Raw genomic sequence first — 20,206 nt, forward strand, 5'->3', positions numbered from 1 at the left:
ATCTGCTAGCGAAGTTATAAATTTTAAATTAAAGGGAAAATAAAAACCACTACCTTGAGTGGGATACCATCTTCGTTTCGGAAAAATCTTAAGAATCTGAGCCTAGCAAAGTATGAAGTGGTGGAAAGATTTACACACTTTAACTTTGGTTCAGTAGGTATTTGCTTTGGTAGCTCATTTACAGTCAAAAGATTTAATTTGTGAACCATTTCGTACCTTGTCACAGTGACGAACAATATGAAAGTCTCTAGAGACCTCATACTATTGTCACTGTGTGACGACGTACGAACCTCACCTGTACCTCAGAGAATCGGAATTCCAAAAGTTCCGAGGAGGTGAATTTCCATTTGAATTCACATTGCTTTAAATCTTAATTTATTCAAAATTTTGTTAAAATATTAACATAGTGCCTGTTGTTACCTACTAATTTAAGTCCTGTCTTTGTTTGTAATATGAGCGTTTCTTTAGTAGTGCACAATAAAGAATTTTATTATTATTATTATAGTAAGCTTATCTCAATAACGGAACGATCTCGTGGCGCCACGCCCAATGTGCGCGCTTGCCCTTATGGTGCAAGAGCATCAATTAAAATGCCCAAACTTACCTATAGGTATACATAAATTATTGCACAATATTTAAATGAAGAACTAATTGGCTTCGATAAAGTTCAATGGCTAGGCCTTCACCGCATTCTTTCTAATCTTCGTTTTCCTAAGTCGTTTTCATTATTAAAATGTACTTTATTTTAAAGCTGTGACTATTTTCTTACAAAAATAACGGCCAATAGCTGTCTAGTCAGCATCTGATAGTCGCAGCCAAAGTGACCAAATCCCTACTAATATTATATACCTGGGCGACCGAGCTTTGCTCGGTTATAACTATTTATTGTAATATGGTGGTGTATAGGTGATAATCTACATAAACTTAAAAAGTAAAATGTGAACTGACAATTATTATTATTTACAATCGATTTTAACCTTACAGCACTTGTCACAGAGTAACGCCATCTATTGTCAATTTCTCTTATTACATAGGTAATTTTTTTACTAAATGAAACTTGTCTAAAACAATAAAAAATAAAAAATTATATATAAACTTGAACATATAAAAAAAAAAGAGTTAGTCACCGGGCGACATTCGAACCTGTATCACTCGATTAGCAGTCCGCGTCTTAACCCGCTGGACCAGACGGACAGTGGTCGGCAACACGAAATTAGCGACCATATTCTGCGTCGAAAGAAAAATGCATGAAAACTCGAAAATACGCGTTTTCCCAAACATAAGACTAATCTAGATAGATTGTGTACCCCCAAAAACCCCCATATACCAAATTTCGGCGATATCGTTAGAGCCGTTTCCGAGATCACAGAAATATATATATACTAGACGAAAACCCGGCTTTGCTCGGGTAAAATAATAACTCCGGCACACTCAGTTAGTCAGTAGAAAAATGCGGCTATATAATTTTTAAGAAAAAAAAATCGACTTCAATGAGGGAGACCGGTGAAAGAACGATTATTGTTGATTTTAAGATTTCATACAATGAAATTAAAAAGACAGCGTCCTACGTCTAATTATGTAGAAAAGGAGGTAACATGTTTTTTTTTGCCACTGCACCCACCTTGACACATTTCAGATTTGCCCTATGGTTGACTGGTAAGATACCCGCAATAGGGTATTCAACTGTATTTAAGATAAATTATTTCACACCATGCATGAAATAAAGCACCAGATAATTATTAAAAAACTAAATAGGATGGAAAAATATAAAAATGTGCCTTGAAAACCTAACTGCTTGGCAAACAAAATAAATTGCCAAACGTGAACTATGCATCATTGAAGAGTTCCATTCTGTTCATCATCAGCAGTTCCACTTCATCAAATGTCATTTCTACAAATGTAAATACTTGACTAAGATAACTATATATATGCCTTTAACATTTGAGGAGTTCCCTTGAGTCCTCATGGACCCTATCGTCAGAACTCGAACTTGACAAAAAAATGCCTTTAAAATCGAATTTGCTTAACAAACACAGCGAAGAGGACAAATCGCCAAACGAGTACTATGCGTCGTTGAAGAGTACCATTCTGATCATCATCAGCAGTTCCACTTCATCAAATGTCACTTTTTTTAAATGTAAATGCTTGATTTGTTAAAGAAAATACAAAAATCACTATATGTATGCTTTTCATATTTGAAGAGTTCACTCGATTCCTTATGGACCCTATCGTCAGAACTCGAATCTGATAAAAAATTGTCTTGAAAATCTAATTTACTTAACAAACACAGCGAAGAGGAGAAATCGCCAAACGTGTACTATGCGTCGTTGAAGAGTTCCATTCTGATCATCATCAGCATTTCCACTTCATCAAATGTCACTTTTTTAAATGTAAATGCTTGATTTGTTACAGAAAATACAAAAATCACTATATGTATGCCTTTCACGTTTGAAGAGTGCCCTCGATTCCTCATCGGATTCCATCGTCAGAACTCGAACTTGACAAAAATTTATTTTGAAAATTTAATTTGCTTAACAAACACAGCGAACAGGAGAAATCGCCAAACGTGTACTATGCGTAGTTGAAGAGTTCCATTCTGAACATCATCAGCAGTTCCACTTCATCAAATGTCACTTTTTAAAATGTAAATGCGAACTTGACAAAAATTTGTTTTAAAATTTAATTTACTTAACAAACACAGCGAACAGGAGAAATCGCCAAACGTGTACTATGCGTCGTTGAGTTGAAGAGTTCCATTCTGATCATCATCAGCAGTTCCACTTCATCAAATGTCATTTTTTTAAATGTAAATGCTTGATTTGTTACATAAAATACGTTTTGACAAAAACGGGACCAATCTGTATATACATAAATTCAAACAAAAAAATAATTTTCAAAGTCTGTTCAGAAATGACGGAGTTATGGAGTAACAAACATTTAAAAAAAAAACATACAACCGAATTGATAACATCCTCTTTTGAAATCTTGAAGTCGGTTAAAAATGTAGGCGTGAAGGGTTGTCCTCCCATAGAAAATTTTATTTACCGCGCCTTACTTTATACATCATTTACAAACAGTGACATACGTAGTCATTCTTTAAAAAAAGGTTGTGCATCTACACATTGGGTGCCAACCAACATGCCGTCGCAAACGTGTTCACAATTTCCGAACGCACCCGTCGCTGTCATTTTCCAAATTTAATATGGCCTACCTTTTGTCATGTGTTTGTCATTAAATTAACACTTTTAAATGCAAAATACGCGATAATCCGAATTTTGCCAATATATGTAGTCGATTCAAAACTCTTATTTATTAACGCTCTTTCATTTGAGTATAATTTCATTCGGGTCTACCGTTAACCTCGACGGAATTATTAATATAGATATAGATTTCTGTGATACAAGAATTGCTCGTTTAAAGGTATAAGATATGCGAAAGTAACTGTCTGTCTGTCTATTTACCTCTTCACGCTTGAACTGCTGAAATTTGGTATGGAGATAGTTTGACGCCTGAGAAAGTACATAGCATACATAATTTTTATCAATCATCATCATCATCCCACGCAGACGAAGTTGCGGACAGAAGCTAATAAGTATGATTATTTGGTATACTAGCTTCTAGGAGCGCTGGTGGCTTAGCGGTAAGAGCGTGCGACTTTCAATCCGTAGGTCGCAGGGTCAAACCCCGGCTCGTACGAGTACCTATGAGTTTTTCAGAAATTATGTACGGTACTAAATATATGATATCTCGCTTTTCGGTGAAGGAAAACATCGTGAGGAAACCGGTCAGTTGGTAGTCGCTTTCGTAAAAACTAGTGCCTACGTCAATTCTTAGGTTTAGTTGCCAAACAGACCCCAGGCTCCCATGAGCGTAGCAAAAATGCCGGGACAACGCGAGGAAAAAGAAGAGCTTCTGCCCGTTATTCTGTCTGTTAAGGTATGCATCATACGCATGTGAAGCTCTAATGAGTACAAATTACAGAAACAAAGATCGAAATTGTTTTGGAAAGATAGAGCTCCCATTATGGAGTCCCAAAGTATTTTGATTCAAATGCTTATTATGGACTCGATTAAGTTAATTTTCCGAACCGTGTGGTCGTGGGCGTAAGACTGCGGCGATTGGAAGAACGTTTATATTAGAGCTCTAAAGGTTTTTAGGGTTCCGTAGCCAAATGGCAAAAAACGGAACCCTTATAGATTCGTCATGTCCGTCTGTCTGTCCGATTCTGTCACAGCCACTTTTTTCCGAAACTATAAGAGCTGTACTGTTCAAACTTGGTAAGTAGATGTATTCTATGAACCGCATTAGGATGTTTACACAAAAATAGAAAAAAAACAATAAATTTTGGGGGTTCCCCATACTTAGAACTGAAACTCAAAAAATCTTTTTTCATCAAACCCATACGTGTGGGGTATCTATGGATAGGTCTTCAAAAATGATATTGAGGTTTCTAATATCATTTTTTTTCTAAAATGAATAGTTTGCGCGAGAGACACTTCCAAAGTGGTAAAATGTGTGTCCCCCCCCCCCCCCCCCCCCGTAACTTCTAAAATAACAGAATGAAAAATCTAAAAAAAATATATGATATACATTGCCATGTAAACTTCCACCGAAAATTGGTTTGAACGAGATCTAGTAAGTAGTTTTTTTTTAATACGTCATGAAATTAAAAAAAAAAATTTTTTTTCATCATACCCATACGTGTGGGGTATCTATGGATAGGTCTTCAAAAATGATATTAATGTTTCTAATATCATTTTTTTCTAAACTGAATAGTTTGCGCGAGAGAACCTTCCAAAGTGAAAAAAAGTGTGTCCCCCCCCCCGTAACTTCTAAAATAACAGAATGAAAAATCTAAAAAAAATATATGATATACATTGCCATGTAAACTTCCACCGAAAATTGGTTTGAACGAGATCTAGTAAGTAGTATTTTTTTAATACGTCATGAAATTAAAAAAAAAAATTTTTTTCATCATACCCATACGTGTGGGGTATCTATGGATAGGTCTTCAAAAATGATATTAATGTTTCTAATATCATTTTTTTCTAAACTGAATAGTTTGCGCGAGAGAACCTTCCAAAGTAAAAAAAAAGTGTGTCCCCCCCCTGTAACTTCTAAAATAACAGAATGAAAAATCTAAAAAAAATATATGATATACATTACCATGCAAACTTCCACCGAAAATTGTTTTGAACGAGATCTAGTGAGTAGTTTTTTTTTTAATACGTCATAAAATTAAAAAAAAATTTTTTCATCAAACATATACGTGTAAGGTATGTATGGATAGGTCTTCAAAAATGATAGTTAGGTTCCTAATATCATTTTTTTCTAAACTGAATAGTTTGCGCGAGAGACACTTCCAAAGTGGTAAAATGTGTGTCCAAAGTGGTAAAATATTGAACAAGATCTAGTAAGAAGATTTTTTTTTAATACGTCTTAAATTGTACGGAACCCTTCATGCGCGAGTCCGACTCGCACTTGGCCGCTTTTTAATTTATTTTAGTAATTTAATGTCCTGCTTTTTGGTGGCGTTTCGATTTGAATATTTTGTTTCTATCTACTGTATTGTGGCTAACAGTGTACAGTAATAATACTCGTAGATTGTTAACCAAGGGATGAAAGGCACTGACCTCGGTCGAGGTGTGAGAGCGCCAATAGTCCGAGGCTGAAATGATACCTTTAACCCAAGTTAAATACTCTACTTTTCATTTTGAATACGAGGAAAGTAAAATACATGTACTATTAAAAAAACATGAATAAGCGTACACTTTTATAGTATTACTTGAGGGGGAGTTTAATATCAGAATGGAAATTTTAATTGCTTATCGTAAAAAAAAGTACTTGGAAAGCAAAATGCTCTAGAGCAGAAACGTATCACTTTCTGTACACTTCATAGTGTAACAATGACCCACTTTCAGAGCATGAGAAATGAAAAGATATTAAATATCGAGACGGACACAGTGCCAAAAATATGTACGGTCGACGTTAACATTCTTCGCCGTATTACAACGGAGTAAGGTACAAAAGAGTAATCAACATATCTTTGTGGTCGACTTTAGGTACACACTACCATATTGCATTGGCTATAAAGTCGTGTCTACATATTTTTGGCATTTTGCCCCTATCGGTATTCAATACCTTGATTGTACAGTCAAAAGTAACGGATCAAACAAGGTGTCAAGAGTATCTACCATTCTGTAACAGCTGAACAAAACGTGATGGTTCTATATGTAGAACAGTTAATTAAGACTGTAAAAGATATACTTTTGAACGTGAATATCAAAGATTTATCTATATTTGTAAAAGTCAGTTACTTTTGGAGCGTTGTTTCGTCCGTTACTATTGATGTTGACTGTACCTGTACACCAAGCCCCGAAGATTATTGGTCGATTTATTAGATTAGTTTATAATCATTTTCTCCACACCAACTGGTAAAGATTTGACCCTCTTGATTGTTCAAAAACGAATGAGAAATTTGCAAATTTTGAGTTGTTTCCTTATGTTAGCTGGTAGAATTTACTTTTAAATGATGATTTTGAATGATACAATTTTTATTACGTTCATTTGGATTTGATTAGGTTTGATTTTTTTGTTATTTCATATTTATTATTTTCCTCGCGTTGGTGTGGTGATAAATTTTGTGTTTCACTTGGAGGCAAAGTTTGTTTAACCCTCGTGTCTTGAAACCCTCGCAACGTTCAAGATTCCCGTTCCCGAACCACTCGCTACGCTCGTGGTTCAATTTTGGAATCTGTCGCTTGCTGGGGTATCAATATTTGCACGAGCGGTTAAACGACAACTTTGCCCCCTTGTAAAACAAATAACTATTTCATTTCATGTGTTTAATAACTGCAATATTTTGCTCCTATTTCACGTCTAAGTATAAACGAATATAAAACGAAATACCGGATAAAATTATTGAATATTGTAAGGGGTGGCCCACAGGACATTATGTCATCGCTACCGTTTATGCCTTTTAAATACACCTAATTACCTGTCGATTTAAAATGTGTGCATGCTTTGAATGAATAACGAATTAGTAGCCAACCGTGATGTAGTCACAAGGTCAGCTTGACTCACCGTCTTTCGGACATAATCGGCCGGTGATTCAATTTTATTAAACATTCAAATGTTTTAAGCAAGTTCCTTTTGTTTATGTTTAATTTATTGTATAGTATAGGTACCTAATACATGTAAACGCTTTTAAAAATAGATTGCACAAGACTGATATGTCATTGCCAAAGTTAACTTTCCTGTTTTATTGACATGTTATAAGTACTCACTATTGTAGATTATTTTTTTAGTAGTCAAGATTTCATCGAGCATTTATTTTCTTTTAGAAACGAAGGACCTGTCCGGTATGTCTGCTCAAAAATTATAAGGTTCCATTATTTAAAATGTCCAGCAATCGCATTGCACACCTAACATAGGTACCTAATTCAAATACAGACAGAATAATTTGGCTAGATTACTAAACTCGGCCTTGATCGCAAGCTTCCTGACTGACTCGTGTACTAAGCGCCGCACCTTTGTAATGATTTACTTACTTTCGTTGATTACAATAATTTTCCATTGTAATATCTAAAGTACTCGAATTTCTTAAAATTTGAGTCAAATATTGTGATATCGTAAATAGCAGCTACTAAAGCGATAAAACATGTACTTAAATGATTTATGTACTTTTGCTTCTCTACCATACCATTAAAAATTCCATAATAAAACAATGGTTATAGTTTATCGACTGGGATTGATAAGGCAAACTGTTTTCAAACAATTCTCATGCAAATTATGCTTTTTATCACGAAAGATATCAACAGGTCATGAAACAAACTAATTCAGTTTCAGTTAGTCACCAAAATTACGGTTACTAATTGATATATGTATACCATTTAAGTCTAGTTTAAAAGGTTCAGTGTCCTGTCACCTATACACCCGAGGTCCTGTAATGAGGGACATTAGATCAAGTAGTGTAATTGTTTCTTTAACCTCTGTGAGTATTTGTAGAGAGGTCAAAATCGTCTATTCGTGCAGCTTTTTATTCCAAACCAGATAAGCAGCCCTAATTTAGATTTAGAATGTACAATTAGTGACAAACGTAAACTTTTGTAATTAGGGTTTAGATCACATATCTATTGGATTACTTAACCATATCTGTAACTATATCTACTTATTTTTTGCACTGGTTTTAGTTAAAATATACACCGCTTTGGCGATATTGACATCACTTAGCCAGTATTTGGCATACAACATATTGATTCTATTGATGTCATTAAGCCTTTATAAGGTAGAGGGAATATATTTCCTACCTGTATTTTATCTTTATTTCAAAGTGATTGTTAGGGTTCAATTTTGCATAATTTCTGACACTCACATACACAGAATTCTGGCAAAAAATATACCTACAGTCAGAACAGAATTCACTGCTGTTTGTAAGCAGGGATTCACCACAAATAGCTTCGGCTGTAAACGTGCTAAAAACCTATTTGACATATCAATCCTCATTGCACGTGTGGACTCAGGGCGTCACTTGAGTGACCTTGACAGTAAATGAGTTAGGGTCAATTTGTTTGAACAATTGTCTCAAACATACACTTACAAAGGTCCTATAAGATTCTAACTAGTTTGTCTCACCTGTGAGCTTATTGTCAGTGCGTTGCAGTCATTTTATAACTTTTGACTTAAGTACATATATGATTATGACTCAACAAGCATAAGTATTTAGGAACATCATTTAGCATATAGCATATGGACATAAGATACAGATTTTAATCGCAGCTATGAGTAAACCATTATACACAATTTATACTACGAGTATACGTAATACCCGTCGAGTTCTTTATAGAATCGTCTGATTTCAGATTATAACGGTTCGTAGCTTGTAGTAGTAGTAAAATGGTATTAAGTAAGCTTTATAGCTCTGTGTAAAATACGGCATAGGTGATGGAAGCGTCACGACAATCTACCTGTAGCAACATTTTCTTGGAGAGTCAGGTAAAAAAATATATATTGGGCTATAGTCCCCACGGGCCCCACGCTAACGGGCAACCCTTTTAAATATTTTCAGATCGTTTTCCCACGACTTGTTGCGTGGTGTATTGACGATGTTTTCCCTTACTGATATTCCAGCTACAGAATAGGGCGGATCGCTCAATGTATGAAAAAAATTTTTTTCACGGTTTTCGAAAACGATGGGTGCGATTTTGATGCCTCTTGTGAAGGCCATACTTGGAAAAATAATGAAAAAAATATCAAGTACTGGTAAGTGCCTCCACAAAGCGATTGAAAGTAATGAAAAATACATTTAAAAAAGGTGTTTTGGAACCTAACTATTTAGTACTAAATTGGTCATGTATATTATTGTATATTGTTATGAGGCTGATGATCGCCAACATGTTAAAATATTGGCTCTAAGAAAACTATTAAAGGCACTGTCACAGCCATCTGCTGCAGTAAGAACATTTAAATTGCCCCAATTTAATTTTTCAGCCCAAGATTATATTCATATGGTTCCAATTCAAATTTAAATTTCTTCCGATGCTAAAATTTCTTGATGAGAATGAAATAAACAGTTAAACACGTTAATAAATAATCCAGAGATGGTAGAAGAGGTTGTGATATCCAAGATAAATAAAATCCCATGCCACACTCAAGCCGTCGAAAGATGCGTGAAAATTGTAACCGAAGCGTCGGCCTCAGTATGTAGTCCATTAAGAAGAGACGGGTATATAAGAAATCGCTTGAAAAGTCGAAAAATTATGCCTCAGTTCGAGAGCAAAAAGACTTTAAATTGGTATAATTTTAGTAATTTTTCGCAATATTTTACTTTTTTTTCCAAAACTACTATAAAAGTTTTCTATAGAGTTATAGAGTTATTATGTAAAATATAAAAAATTAAACTGTTATTTTGAGCGTTTAGTTTTCATTTTTTAAATCATAGGTTCAGGTGCGAAAATCGTCCGTTTTTTTATTTTTCGATAGCCTTGTGGAGGCACTTCCCATTATTTGATTTTTTTTTAATTATTTTTTGTCATTTGCACCCTATAGAGCACCAAATCCACACCCATCGTTAAAGGATTTCTTAAGTTTAGAAAAATGATCCGCCCTACTACAGAAGCTTATATTATAGGTACCAAAAATGCGTATAATAAATCTTTGTATTTTGTTGCAGGTCACACCGACGACTACGCTTACATGATAGACAACTTGACAGAACGCTATCCTAATACTAAGCTAATCCTAGTCGGATTCAGCCTCGGCGGCAACTTGATCACGAAGTACTTGGGCGAGGTGCGGAGCAGACCTACCAACATTATAGGAGGCATCTCCATATGTCAGGGATACAACGCCATTGAGTAAGTATCGCTCAAGTAAGACTATTTGTACCATCTTTCACACTGTTGACTAACAATTCGTAAACTTTATGGCAAGTATATAAGGCCAAAGTAGGTCAGTAAGGAGGGTTGCTGCTAGTATGAGCGCGACACAAACACGAAGCTAGCCCTGTGTCCGGATTCAGGCTCAATGGCTATTGCTCAAGGAATACTTATCAACTTGTCAAATGTAGTGCCTTCTAACAAACACAAATGTCATAACTATAAAATTAAAAATTTGGATAGATTTCCTAGGCTGTACCCCAAAAATATATTTTTGCCTTACATCGTTTTGGAAAAGTGTTGAAGTGTTCAAATACCGGATCGATGTTTATCGAACATGGCTAAGAACCGCCGCAAGGAAACTCGCTTTCACGTAAAAAAACCGCATCGAAATCAGTCCATCCGTTGGAGAGCTACGATGTCACAGACAAACAGACAGACACAGACATTGTCGTCAAACATGGATATCGACAAACGATTATCAAGGCCTGTTAGACTTATAATAAGCGTTTATGAATCCATTTGACGAGGAACGGACGGAAGACCTGTGGATAACAATAGAAGGCATCTCCATAAGTCAGGGATAGGAACTAGGAAGGATCTCTATATGTCAGGGATGCGACACGATAATGCATACGGACAATGCATATTGTCATTGATACAGTTTATTTAATTCTAACACTAAACTTTTAAACCTTAAAACTTTTCCATGTAAATTAGTCAGTCCGATAGCAATGACTTTTGTACTGTATATGTTTATTACTAGACCATATCTTACATGGAATACGTAAAAGGAATACATAATTTCGTGTACAGATAAGTATGGAATATTCTCGAGTGAGATCGGTTGCCATATAAAACAGAGAACGTTCTCGGGAACGGCCTATGCATAATCTACACTTAATAGGTATTTTCTTTTTCCTCGTTGCAGTAAAGAGAAGGACAAACACACTTATATTATAATGTCATGAATGTAAAGCTTCCTGTGATATACGGACCGACTGACGGGTATAACAAAACTATTTATTAATTTATTTTATACTTTATTGCACATCAAAAAAAGTACAAATGGCGGACTTGATGCCTCTTAAAAGCTCTGTATTTCCCTACTTTTAATTTGTATTCATATTGTTTAGTTGCTTGTGTCTTCTACTGGTTAGAAATACATATAATCAAAAAGAGGGCAGCATATTCGTTTCGTGTGTTAATGTTACTGTTATTGGTCCCCTAAAACCAATTATTTGTTATTTTGGCTAGTAATACAGAATTGTCACCGCCAGGTCATTAATAAGATTGAACTTGCCAATGACTGGAGGGGGACTAGCAAACTATAATTTAACCTAAATTGCTTGTAGAGAATATAAGTTTGTTTCTAACTGATGTACGGTCACATCTGAAAATATCGATACGAAACAAGTGCCATAAATATGTATACACGACTTTATTGATATATTAAGGTAGTGTATACATATTTTTGGCACTTTTTTCGTATCGATATTTTTAGACGTGACTGTACCAACGTGTACATCTGTTTCACAAGAGACTGTTAAGCTAACAATCTTAAAAAATCTGACCTTCCAACCCAAAGAAAATAGGGATTATTTAGACTAGTTAATACGGTTGCTCACGATGTTCACATTTACTAAAAAGTGACTGATAAATATCGAAGATATTTCCTAAATAACTTCCAAAACCGGAGTAGGAACCCGCGACCTCTGGTTTGCAAGTCTCACGCTACCACGAGGCTGCTAATCTACTTATCATTAGGATAGCTAGGGTAGGGACAAAAATAGTCGTTAAAAAAAAGCGGCCAAGTGCGAGTCGGACTCGCCCATGAAGGGTTCCGCACCATTTATGACGTATTAAAAAAAACTACTTACTAGATCTCGTTCAAACCAATTTTCGGTGGAAGTTTGCATGGTAATGTATATCATATATTTTTTTTAGATTTTTCATTCTGTTATTTTAGAAGTTACGGAGGGGGGGGGGGGACATTTTTTCACTTTGGAAGTGCCTCCCGCGCAAACTATTCAGTTTAGAAAAAAATGATATTAGAAACCTAAATATCATTTTTGAAGACCTATCCATAGATACCCCATACGTATGGGTTTGATGCAAAAAAAAATTTTTTTTTTAATTTTTATGACGTATTAAAATAAAACTCCTTACTAGATCTCGTTCAAACCAATTTTCGGTGGAAGTTTGCATGGCAATGTATATCATATATTTTTTTTAGATTTTTCATTCTGTTATTTTAGAAGTTACGGGGGGGGGGGACACATTTTACCACTTTGGAAGTGTCTCTCGCGCAAACTATTCAGTTTAGAAAAAAATGATATTAGAAACCTCAATATCATTTTTAAAGACCTATCCATAGATACCCCACACGTATGGGTTTGATGAAAAAAGATTTTTTGAGTTTCAGTTCTAAGTATGGGGAACCCCCAAAATTTATTGTTTTTTTTTTTCTATTTTTGTGTAAAAATCCTAATGCTGTTCATAGAATACATCTACTTACCAAGTTTGAACAGTATAGCTCTTATAGTTTCGGAAAAAAGTGGCGGTGACAGAATCGGACAGACAGACGGACATGACGAATCTATAAGGGTTCCGTTTTTTGCCATTTGGCTACGGAACCCTAAAAACGAACGTCAAAACGAAAATGACTGGACAATTGTCAAGTTCTAGGTCATGTAATGTCCTTTAACATCGCCCCGTGTCAATAAAAGGCGTCTCGCCGGGTGTGAATTCTTTTGACCTGTCAGGTGAGTGATGGAATCGATAACCGAGACCTTGTGGCTATCCGTTATCACCATCTACAATGGCATTAATGGCGACATTATGACATGCACGTGCATTGACAGGTGCATTCTGTTCTATCGTTATAATTTATCGGCGCTTGATATTTATCAACCGGCATGTAGGTACGTATTGAAATAATCCGACCGGAAAATAACATAATTTGATTATTCTAAGATATAGCGATACTGACTCGCGCCAATTCGCTCGGGATCAAGCAATATGGGTCATCGTGCCAGCCAAGTAAGTAGTAAGATATAACGATATAATGGAAGTTGGTACGAATGTATGGTGCAAGATTGAATTCCCACACATTGGAATTATAATTCACGATTAATTTATTCAAACTCGTTAATTAATTCTAACTTTCAACGCTCATTTGATACCTTATTAAACTCCTGATTCTGCAGTTTATTCATTTCTTGCGTAACTATTTCTTCTATAGTGCCATAGCTGAAACTAGGTCCAAGTTACCAGCGTTTGAAGGTATACTCAGTCGAAATACCATGTAATACCATCAAATTCTTGTTCCAGCTCTCTAGTGTACTTGCTCCAATGGCAAAACTTCCGTCGCTTCTACTTATACGTGATGACGGACAACTACCGCAACATCATCACGCGACACAAGCGTAACCTGCTCAGCCCCGAGATCAAGAGCAAGTACGGCCTCGACGAGAACATGATCGTGTCCGCTGGCACCCTGCCCGACCTGGACGAGGCCTATTCTAGGTAAGAATTTGCACTAAGTACTTGCTACTATGGACACAAGCGCAACCTGCGCAGCCCGAGATCAAGAGCAACTACGGCCTCGAAGAGAACATGATCGTGTCCGCCGGCACCCTGCCCGACCCGGACGAGGCCTATTCTAGGTAAGAACCTGCACTAGGTACTTGCTACTATGGACACAAGCGCAACCTGCTCAGCCCGAGATCAAGAGCAAGTACGGCCTCAACGAGAACATGATCGTGTCCGCCGGCACCCTGCCCGACCTGGACGAGGCCTATTCTAGGTAAGAACCTGCACTAGCTACTTGCTACTATGGACACAAGCGCAACCTGCTCAGCCCAAGATAAAGAGCAAGTACGGCCTAGACGAAAACATGATCGTGTCCGCCGGCACCCTGCCCGACCCGGACGAGGTCTATTCTAGAATTCTAGGTAAGAACCAGCACTAGCTACTTGCTACTATGGACACAAGCGCAACCTGCTCAGCCCAAGATAAAGAGCAAGTACGGCCTAGACGAAAACATGATCGTGTCCGCCGGCACCCTGCCCGACCCGGACGAGGTCTATTCTAGAATTCTAGGTAAGAACCAGCACTAGGTACTTGCTACTATGGACACAACTCAACCTGCCCAGCCCCAAGATCAAGAGCAAGTACGGCCTCGTCGAGAACATGATCGTGTCCGCCGGCACCCGGCGCTACTTGGACGAGGTCTATTCTAGGTAAGAACCTACATTATTAGGTAACTGGCGTAACAGCAACAACTACTGCCCGCATCTGCATATATAATGAGGACCGACAAATAACATCTCTCTTCTTCCTCGCGTTGTCCCGGCATTTTGCCACTGCTCATGGGAGCCTGGGGTCCGCTTGACAACAAATCCCAGAATTAGCGTAGGCACTAGTTTTTACGAAAGCGACCGCCATCTGACCTTCCAACCGAGAGGGTAAACTAGCCCTTATTGGGATTAGTCTGGTTTCCTCACAATGTTTTCCTTCACCAAAAAGCGATTGGTAAAGATCAAATGATATTTCGTACATAAGTTCCGAAAAACTCATTGGTACGAGCCGGGGTCAAACCCGTGACCTCCGGATTGAAAGTCGCACTCTCTTACCGCTAAGCCACTAGCGCGTACACATGACAAATCACATGACATCATCACAGCTAATTTTTTTCCTTAACTAAGTACTTTATATCTATATTACAAGCTACGCCTGGTGTGACCGTCAATTCTCACACGTCGATTCAATGAACAAAAACTAGAATAAAAGGGTTCGGGAAGGTTGCAATTATATTGCAGCTATGGTTGCCGCTTGCGCCAAATCCGGTTTTTGCGTTAAGAAATTACAAAGACAATTAAAGACGGTTACTCAAACTTGCTATCACATTTGCGCAGTGTCAAAATTAAGCGCCACGTCCAATGGTAAGGGACTTTCCTCTAATCGTAATCTTCCTTAGTTGTCTCTTATTTAAATTGAGACCAAGACCATGGTTATGCATTAACCACATTTGGTAGATCTGATGGACCTAAGCATTAAGAGGAAACACCAGCTTAGAATTTTAGGTAAATATCTCCGTCACACTGACGGGGGCGGCTCTAAAATTAGTGCGATAAGGACAAGCTTAGGCGAAAAACCCTGCGTAAAACTCTCAGATGTAGCGCCGATGCCATAAAATTAAATACCCGTCTCAATCTATGTGTAACCGGGCGGCAATCAATCTGCATCAAAACTTTTCGATACATGGAAAGAAATGGTTTGAAGGAATCTGCCCTCAGCCTACCTGTAGTAGGTAAATCAGTATGAAATGTCCCGACATGACACGCAAGTTGCTGGTTCAATAGTTGTGTTTATTGAATCAGTATTATGTTGCTGCTGTTTGTATTAACTAATGCGTTGCTTTGTAGAGCAGAAAATGTAGTATGCAAGGGTTGTTTGTAACACCATTTATAGAAGGTCGATTTCTTTTAAGGATCTTAAAGGTTTGAACAATGTAAGCCCGAAGAATCAATCTCCGATACATACTTTGAATTTCGCGCCCTTTTCTACTGACAAACTTGGGTGTAAAGGTGGGTTATGGAGGTGACCAAAGAGTTGCCTGCATACAATCAAAAGAGTCATGGAACACGTAGTCTGTATAGCTTTAGTGACAAAGAACTGTCAAAAAAACAGAAAGAATGCCTAAACTACGATAATCTGCGCCTTAGATTTTACAAACAAAAAATTAATTGAATTGATATACAAGTACCTACAATAAAAGTCAATTAAGGTTAACTATGTGTAACATTGTATCCAATACTAATATTTGATGGCTGCACGTGTATTAGTAGTCGGTATGGCGTCAGAGATATTTCGGTATCTACTTTGCTGTTACATTTTTAAGGATGTAAACGAAAACACACGCAACGCAATACAAGTGTATAAATCCTTAAGGACGAAGTTAGCGGAGTCATTTTTACAACTGCCTACGAAGCTAGAAGATCTAGGTTTGAATCCCGGTGTAATGTGGACAAATATATGTATGCCGTATGCCTATACTCCTCTCATTCGAGCTCTAAAATTTCTGAACGCGCTTCTATCATGGGCTCCTGAAAGTGATTTGTTTGCAAGTTGATGGGTAAGTCTAATGTAGTATCGGTCTGAAGTATTGCGAGGCGATTGATGGTAGTGGTGTTTTATAAATCTGTTTTTTTTTTTTGTTGTGAACCTTAGCGAATAAGTTGACTCTAAATTGTACAGTGATTTGGTTTATACTGTCAAACTGTATACATTTTGTTTGAATAAAAAAAAAAATATGATAAGCAAGTCTTAGGTATATTTCATATGTTTGTAAGAAGTTATCTAGTTATTTATTTATTAGGTAAAATCTATGCAAACAGCTGACATGGTGTTAAGAGACAATTGGTTGTCTCTTGTCAGTCTTGTCAGCTTTTAATGCTTATAGAAGTAGCTATTTATAACGTTCATGCAACGATGGCCATGTATGGTATTATGTGCACGTAACGGCAGTCGAGAAAAGTAATCAGTGATCACGGACCTAATGATCATTCAATGCAATCTAGCATTTCCATTACCCATACATTGCATTATTACGTTCGTACCGACATTCGCATCCTTTTTCCACGATTAGGTATGGTTTCCCCTTTTACACTATGGAGAAAACAGGGTGAGTGATAGAGAGCGCCATCCGGGCCGTTATTACTGTCGCATACAGAGCGCAGACTAGTCGAATGTTCAACGTACTAGTATACGCTAGGCCGCCTGTATTCCTAAATCCGTTGTTTTCACAGGACAACGGACCGTGTTACGCGACTACGTCCAGTTTTGTTATTATTCATATATATTGGTTGAAAGTTGAAAGCTTATTTAATGCTGAATTACTTACAATATGATTTAATCTAATTTGCTGTTTCAGTATTCCGTAGTTCTATGTAATATTCGGACAATTGTTATAAAAAACGTGCAAAAAATACGCGACCTGTTCAAGGTGATTTTGATCACTATTTATTTATTTTTCGTTTTGATATGATTGAACCTCATGTAAAACAAAAGCTGGATCTTTTATCTTTCTCAAAATATATAATTCATATGTATTGGCAATAGCCAAAATTGCAACTGTACGTGTTTTACCAAACCTACTAGTTAGATGGCAGTAAAAAAATAGCGTGTCTCTGAAAAGTACCCTAAGATTGAAGGGTATTAGCTAAAGTACAGATTTGTCGGAGAACTAAATGCTGGTAAAATATATGACTAACTAAATGAATAAAATAATGTTCTAATAAAGTAGGTTCATACAAATAAACATTTTTTTTTTAAATATTATATTACATTATTACACAAATTGACTAAGTCCCACAGTAAGCTCAATAAGGCTTGTCTTGAGGGTACTTAGACAACGATATATATAATATATAAATACATAGAAAACACCCATGACTCAGGAACAAATATCCATGCTCATCACACGAATACATGCCCTTCCCAGGATTTGAACCCGGGACCATCAGCTTCGTAGGCGGGGTCACTACCCACTAGGCCAAATCGGTCGTACCCTTTTGTATAAAGGTCAAAATTAAATATTGAAATTAAAGCCTTATCTTGTATGTCCTATAGTACAATGTTTAAAATTTAGGTAACTGTCGGGTGGTCTACGCGTCGTCCTCGTCCACTCTTCGTACACTAAGGTGAACCAAAAGTGAGTTGAGTTGGTGTGGAATTGGTATAGTGTGCGAAGACCTTAAATGTGATACTGATTTTTACTCCCTTTACACAAGTAGTAAATAAAGACGCGATCTAAATAATTTTTTTATTTTATTATTTAAATTCATTATATTACATTTTGATCAGCATAAAACAAGCTTTCAAACCATGGCAACCTTTTTTATTAAAAGCTTTGTAATACATTTATTCAGTCAAAGCCTTTGTGACAGAAGTTATGGCCTAAGTATGTGGTTACCGACAGTTACACCCAAAAAACAAGACGTGGTAGGCTAACACGAACAATTGTCCGGTGAAAACAACAGACGTAATGGACAGCTCTTCTGCTATGCATAGTCAAGACCAAGTACCATCGTCTGATACCGTTGACTGGCCATTCGTAAACCTTATTGCTAAGCGATAGGTAAGGTCTATTGATACCCAGTGAAGTGTAATGCTATTATATAGTACAGCGGTTTACCTAAGCATTCGACTCGCAGTCGCTTGGTAACCAATACGAATATGTACACAGCACTCTCTAACGCGCGGTGAAAGTAGCCTTTATCAAACATCTGATTTTCCATTGTGGCCCTAGTGAAAAAGGGTACAAGTCTCTGGCAGTTTAGGTGTATAAGGGCATAAGTGTTACGTGGAACTTACACCCCTTTACACCTGCGCTGCCAGAGACTTGTACCCTTTTTCACTAGGGCCACAGTTTATTATGTTTTTTCTAGAACGCATTACCAGTAATGTCAATATGACAATTTGTTTGTAATTTGCTGTGAACGATGTAATGGAAGATGTCATATGGGTAATGGGTTGACGTAACTTGTGCAAATTAATATACCACGCGTCGTTTACTCTGACAAGACAACAATAGCATTTACAAACGTATGACAATGCAGACAGTTTTAGTATTATCACTTTATTATGTACTATTAAATGTGCAGATTTGCGAGGGTACTCGTAAAAATGAAATGTAAGGCTTATTAGGTTCGATTTAACAACTCTTATTAATGATATTTTACACGTGCGCTAACGAGGTACCGTAAAACCACCAAACTATAGTCCAATACTGCAACTATGGTCCACAAGTTCAAAAGGAAATTAAGTATCTATACCAATGTTCCTTGTGGTTTACTCCTAGTTTTACCTTTCATTTATAAACATACTTTGCCTTAAATCTACAAAAATATAGTAAAATACACACCTGAACAAGAAAAATTGATTTTATTTGTGGACCATAGTTGGGAGCTTTGGACTATAGTTGGGTGGTTTTACGGTATTAAAATTGTATGCGAAATGTGGTTCGCGTTCGCACTTGAATTTAAATTCATACATTTATACTTACAGACTGTAATATACAGGGTGCCCAGTAATTAATGAATAACCTTCTAATCACCGACAGGGCTGGTTCAGAAAATGCAGCACTTAGGTCTAGTAAAAGGTTCGTGGTTCTCGAGATAATCGAACATTTCTGTCCTTTTTGTAAACCACATCTTTGTTTGTAAAGATGTAATTAGCATGTGTTATACCATTTTAGAATCAGTATTAAATAAACTATTTCCTAAAAAGTTGGTTACTCTGTTCTCCATAAATATGTTTCTGAAAATTTGCGCATCTTGGCCGCCCCTAATTATAACTAAGGATTCTAGGAAATTATGCATTTAGTGACCTCATAGGTAAATTAATAATCTTTGTAATTATTTTACCAGTCCGTCTCTACGTCTCGGAGAGTCTACGCGTTACATGAATGTTACCTATACCTATTGTATAAATTATAATATATTCGAGCCTTTCACTAACATATCTCCACATTTGTTACAGAAAAGTGTACGGATTCGAGTCCGTAGCGGAACTCTACAAGTGGAGTTCATCGGCCTTCTACTTACATAACATTAAGACCCCAATGGTGTTCGTCAACGCGCGCGACGACCCCATAGTACCTGAACCGCTGTTACCTCTCATCAGAGAGTTTGCTAGTAAGTATTTCTAATGTACCTACCATCAGCCGTAAAAGTGCATGGCGACTTTATTAATGTTCATTCATAATTTCTCCTTGCAATTTCGCAGCTCACTACTAATCAGACTTGTGGACTAAATAAGCATCT

General features: G+C 36.8%; 1 protein-coding gene across 1 annotated transcript in view; it reads left to right on the plus strand.

Annotated features, from left to right (window-relative positions):
• LOC133517656 (abhydrolase domain-containing protein 2) overlaps positions 1-20,206 on the plus strand; it is a 39,871-nt gene that overhangs the window by 11,439 nt on the left and 8,226 nt on the right. Inside the window, exons 4-6 of the mRNA XM_061851013.1 lie at positions 10,172-10,355; positions 13,710-13,904; positions 19,923-20,077. Of these exons, the coding sequence (XP_061706997.1) occupies positions 10,172-10,355; positions 13,710-13,904; positions 19,923-20,077 (534 nt within the window). The remainder of the gene's footprint in view (positions 1-10,171; positions 10,356-13,709; positions 13,905-19,922; positions 20,078-20,206) is intronic.

This window comes from Cydia pomonella, chromosome 5 (assembly GCF_033807575.1).
Source record: "Cydia pomonella isolate Wapato2018A chromosome 5, ilCydPomo1, whole genome shotgun sequence".
Taxonomy (NCBI): Eukaryota; Metazoa; Arthropoda; class Insecta; order Lepidoptera; family Tortricidae; genus Cydia; species Cydia pomonella.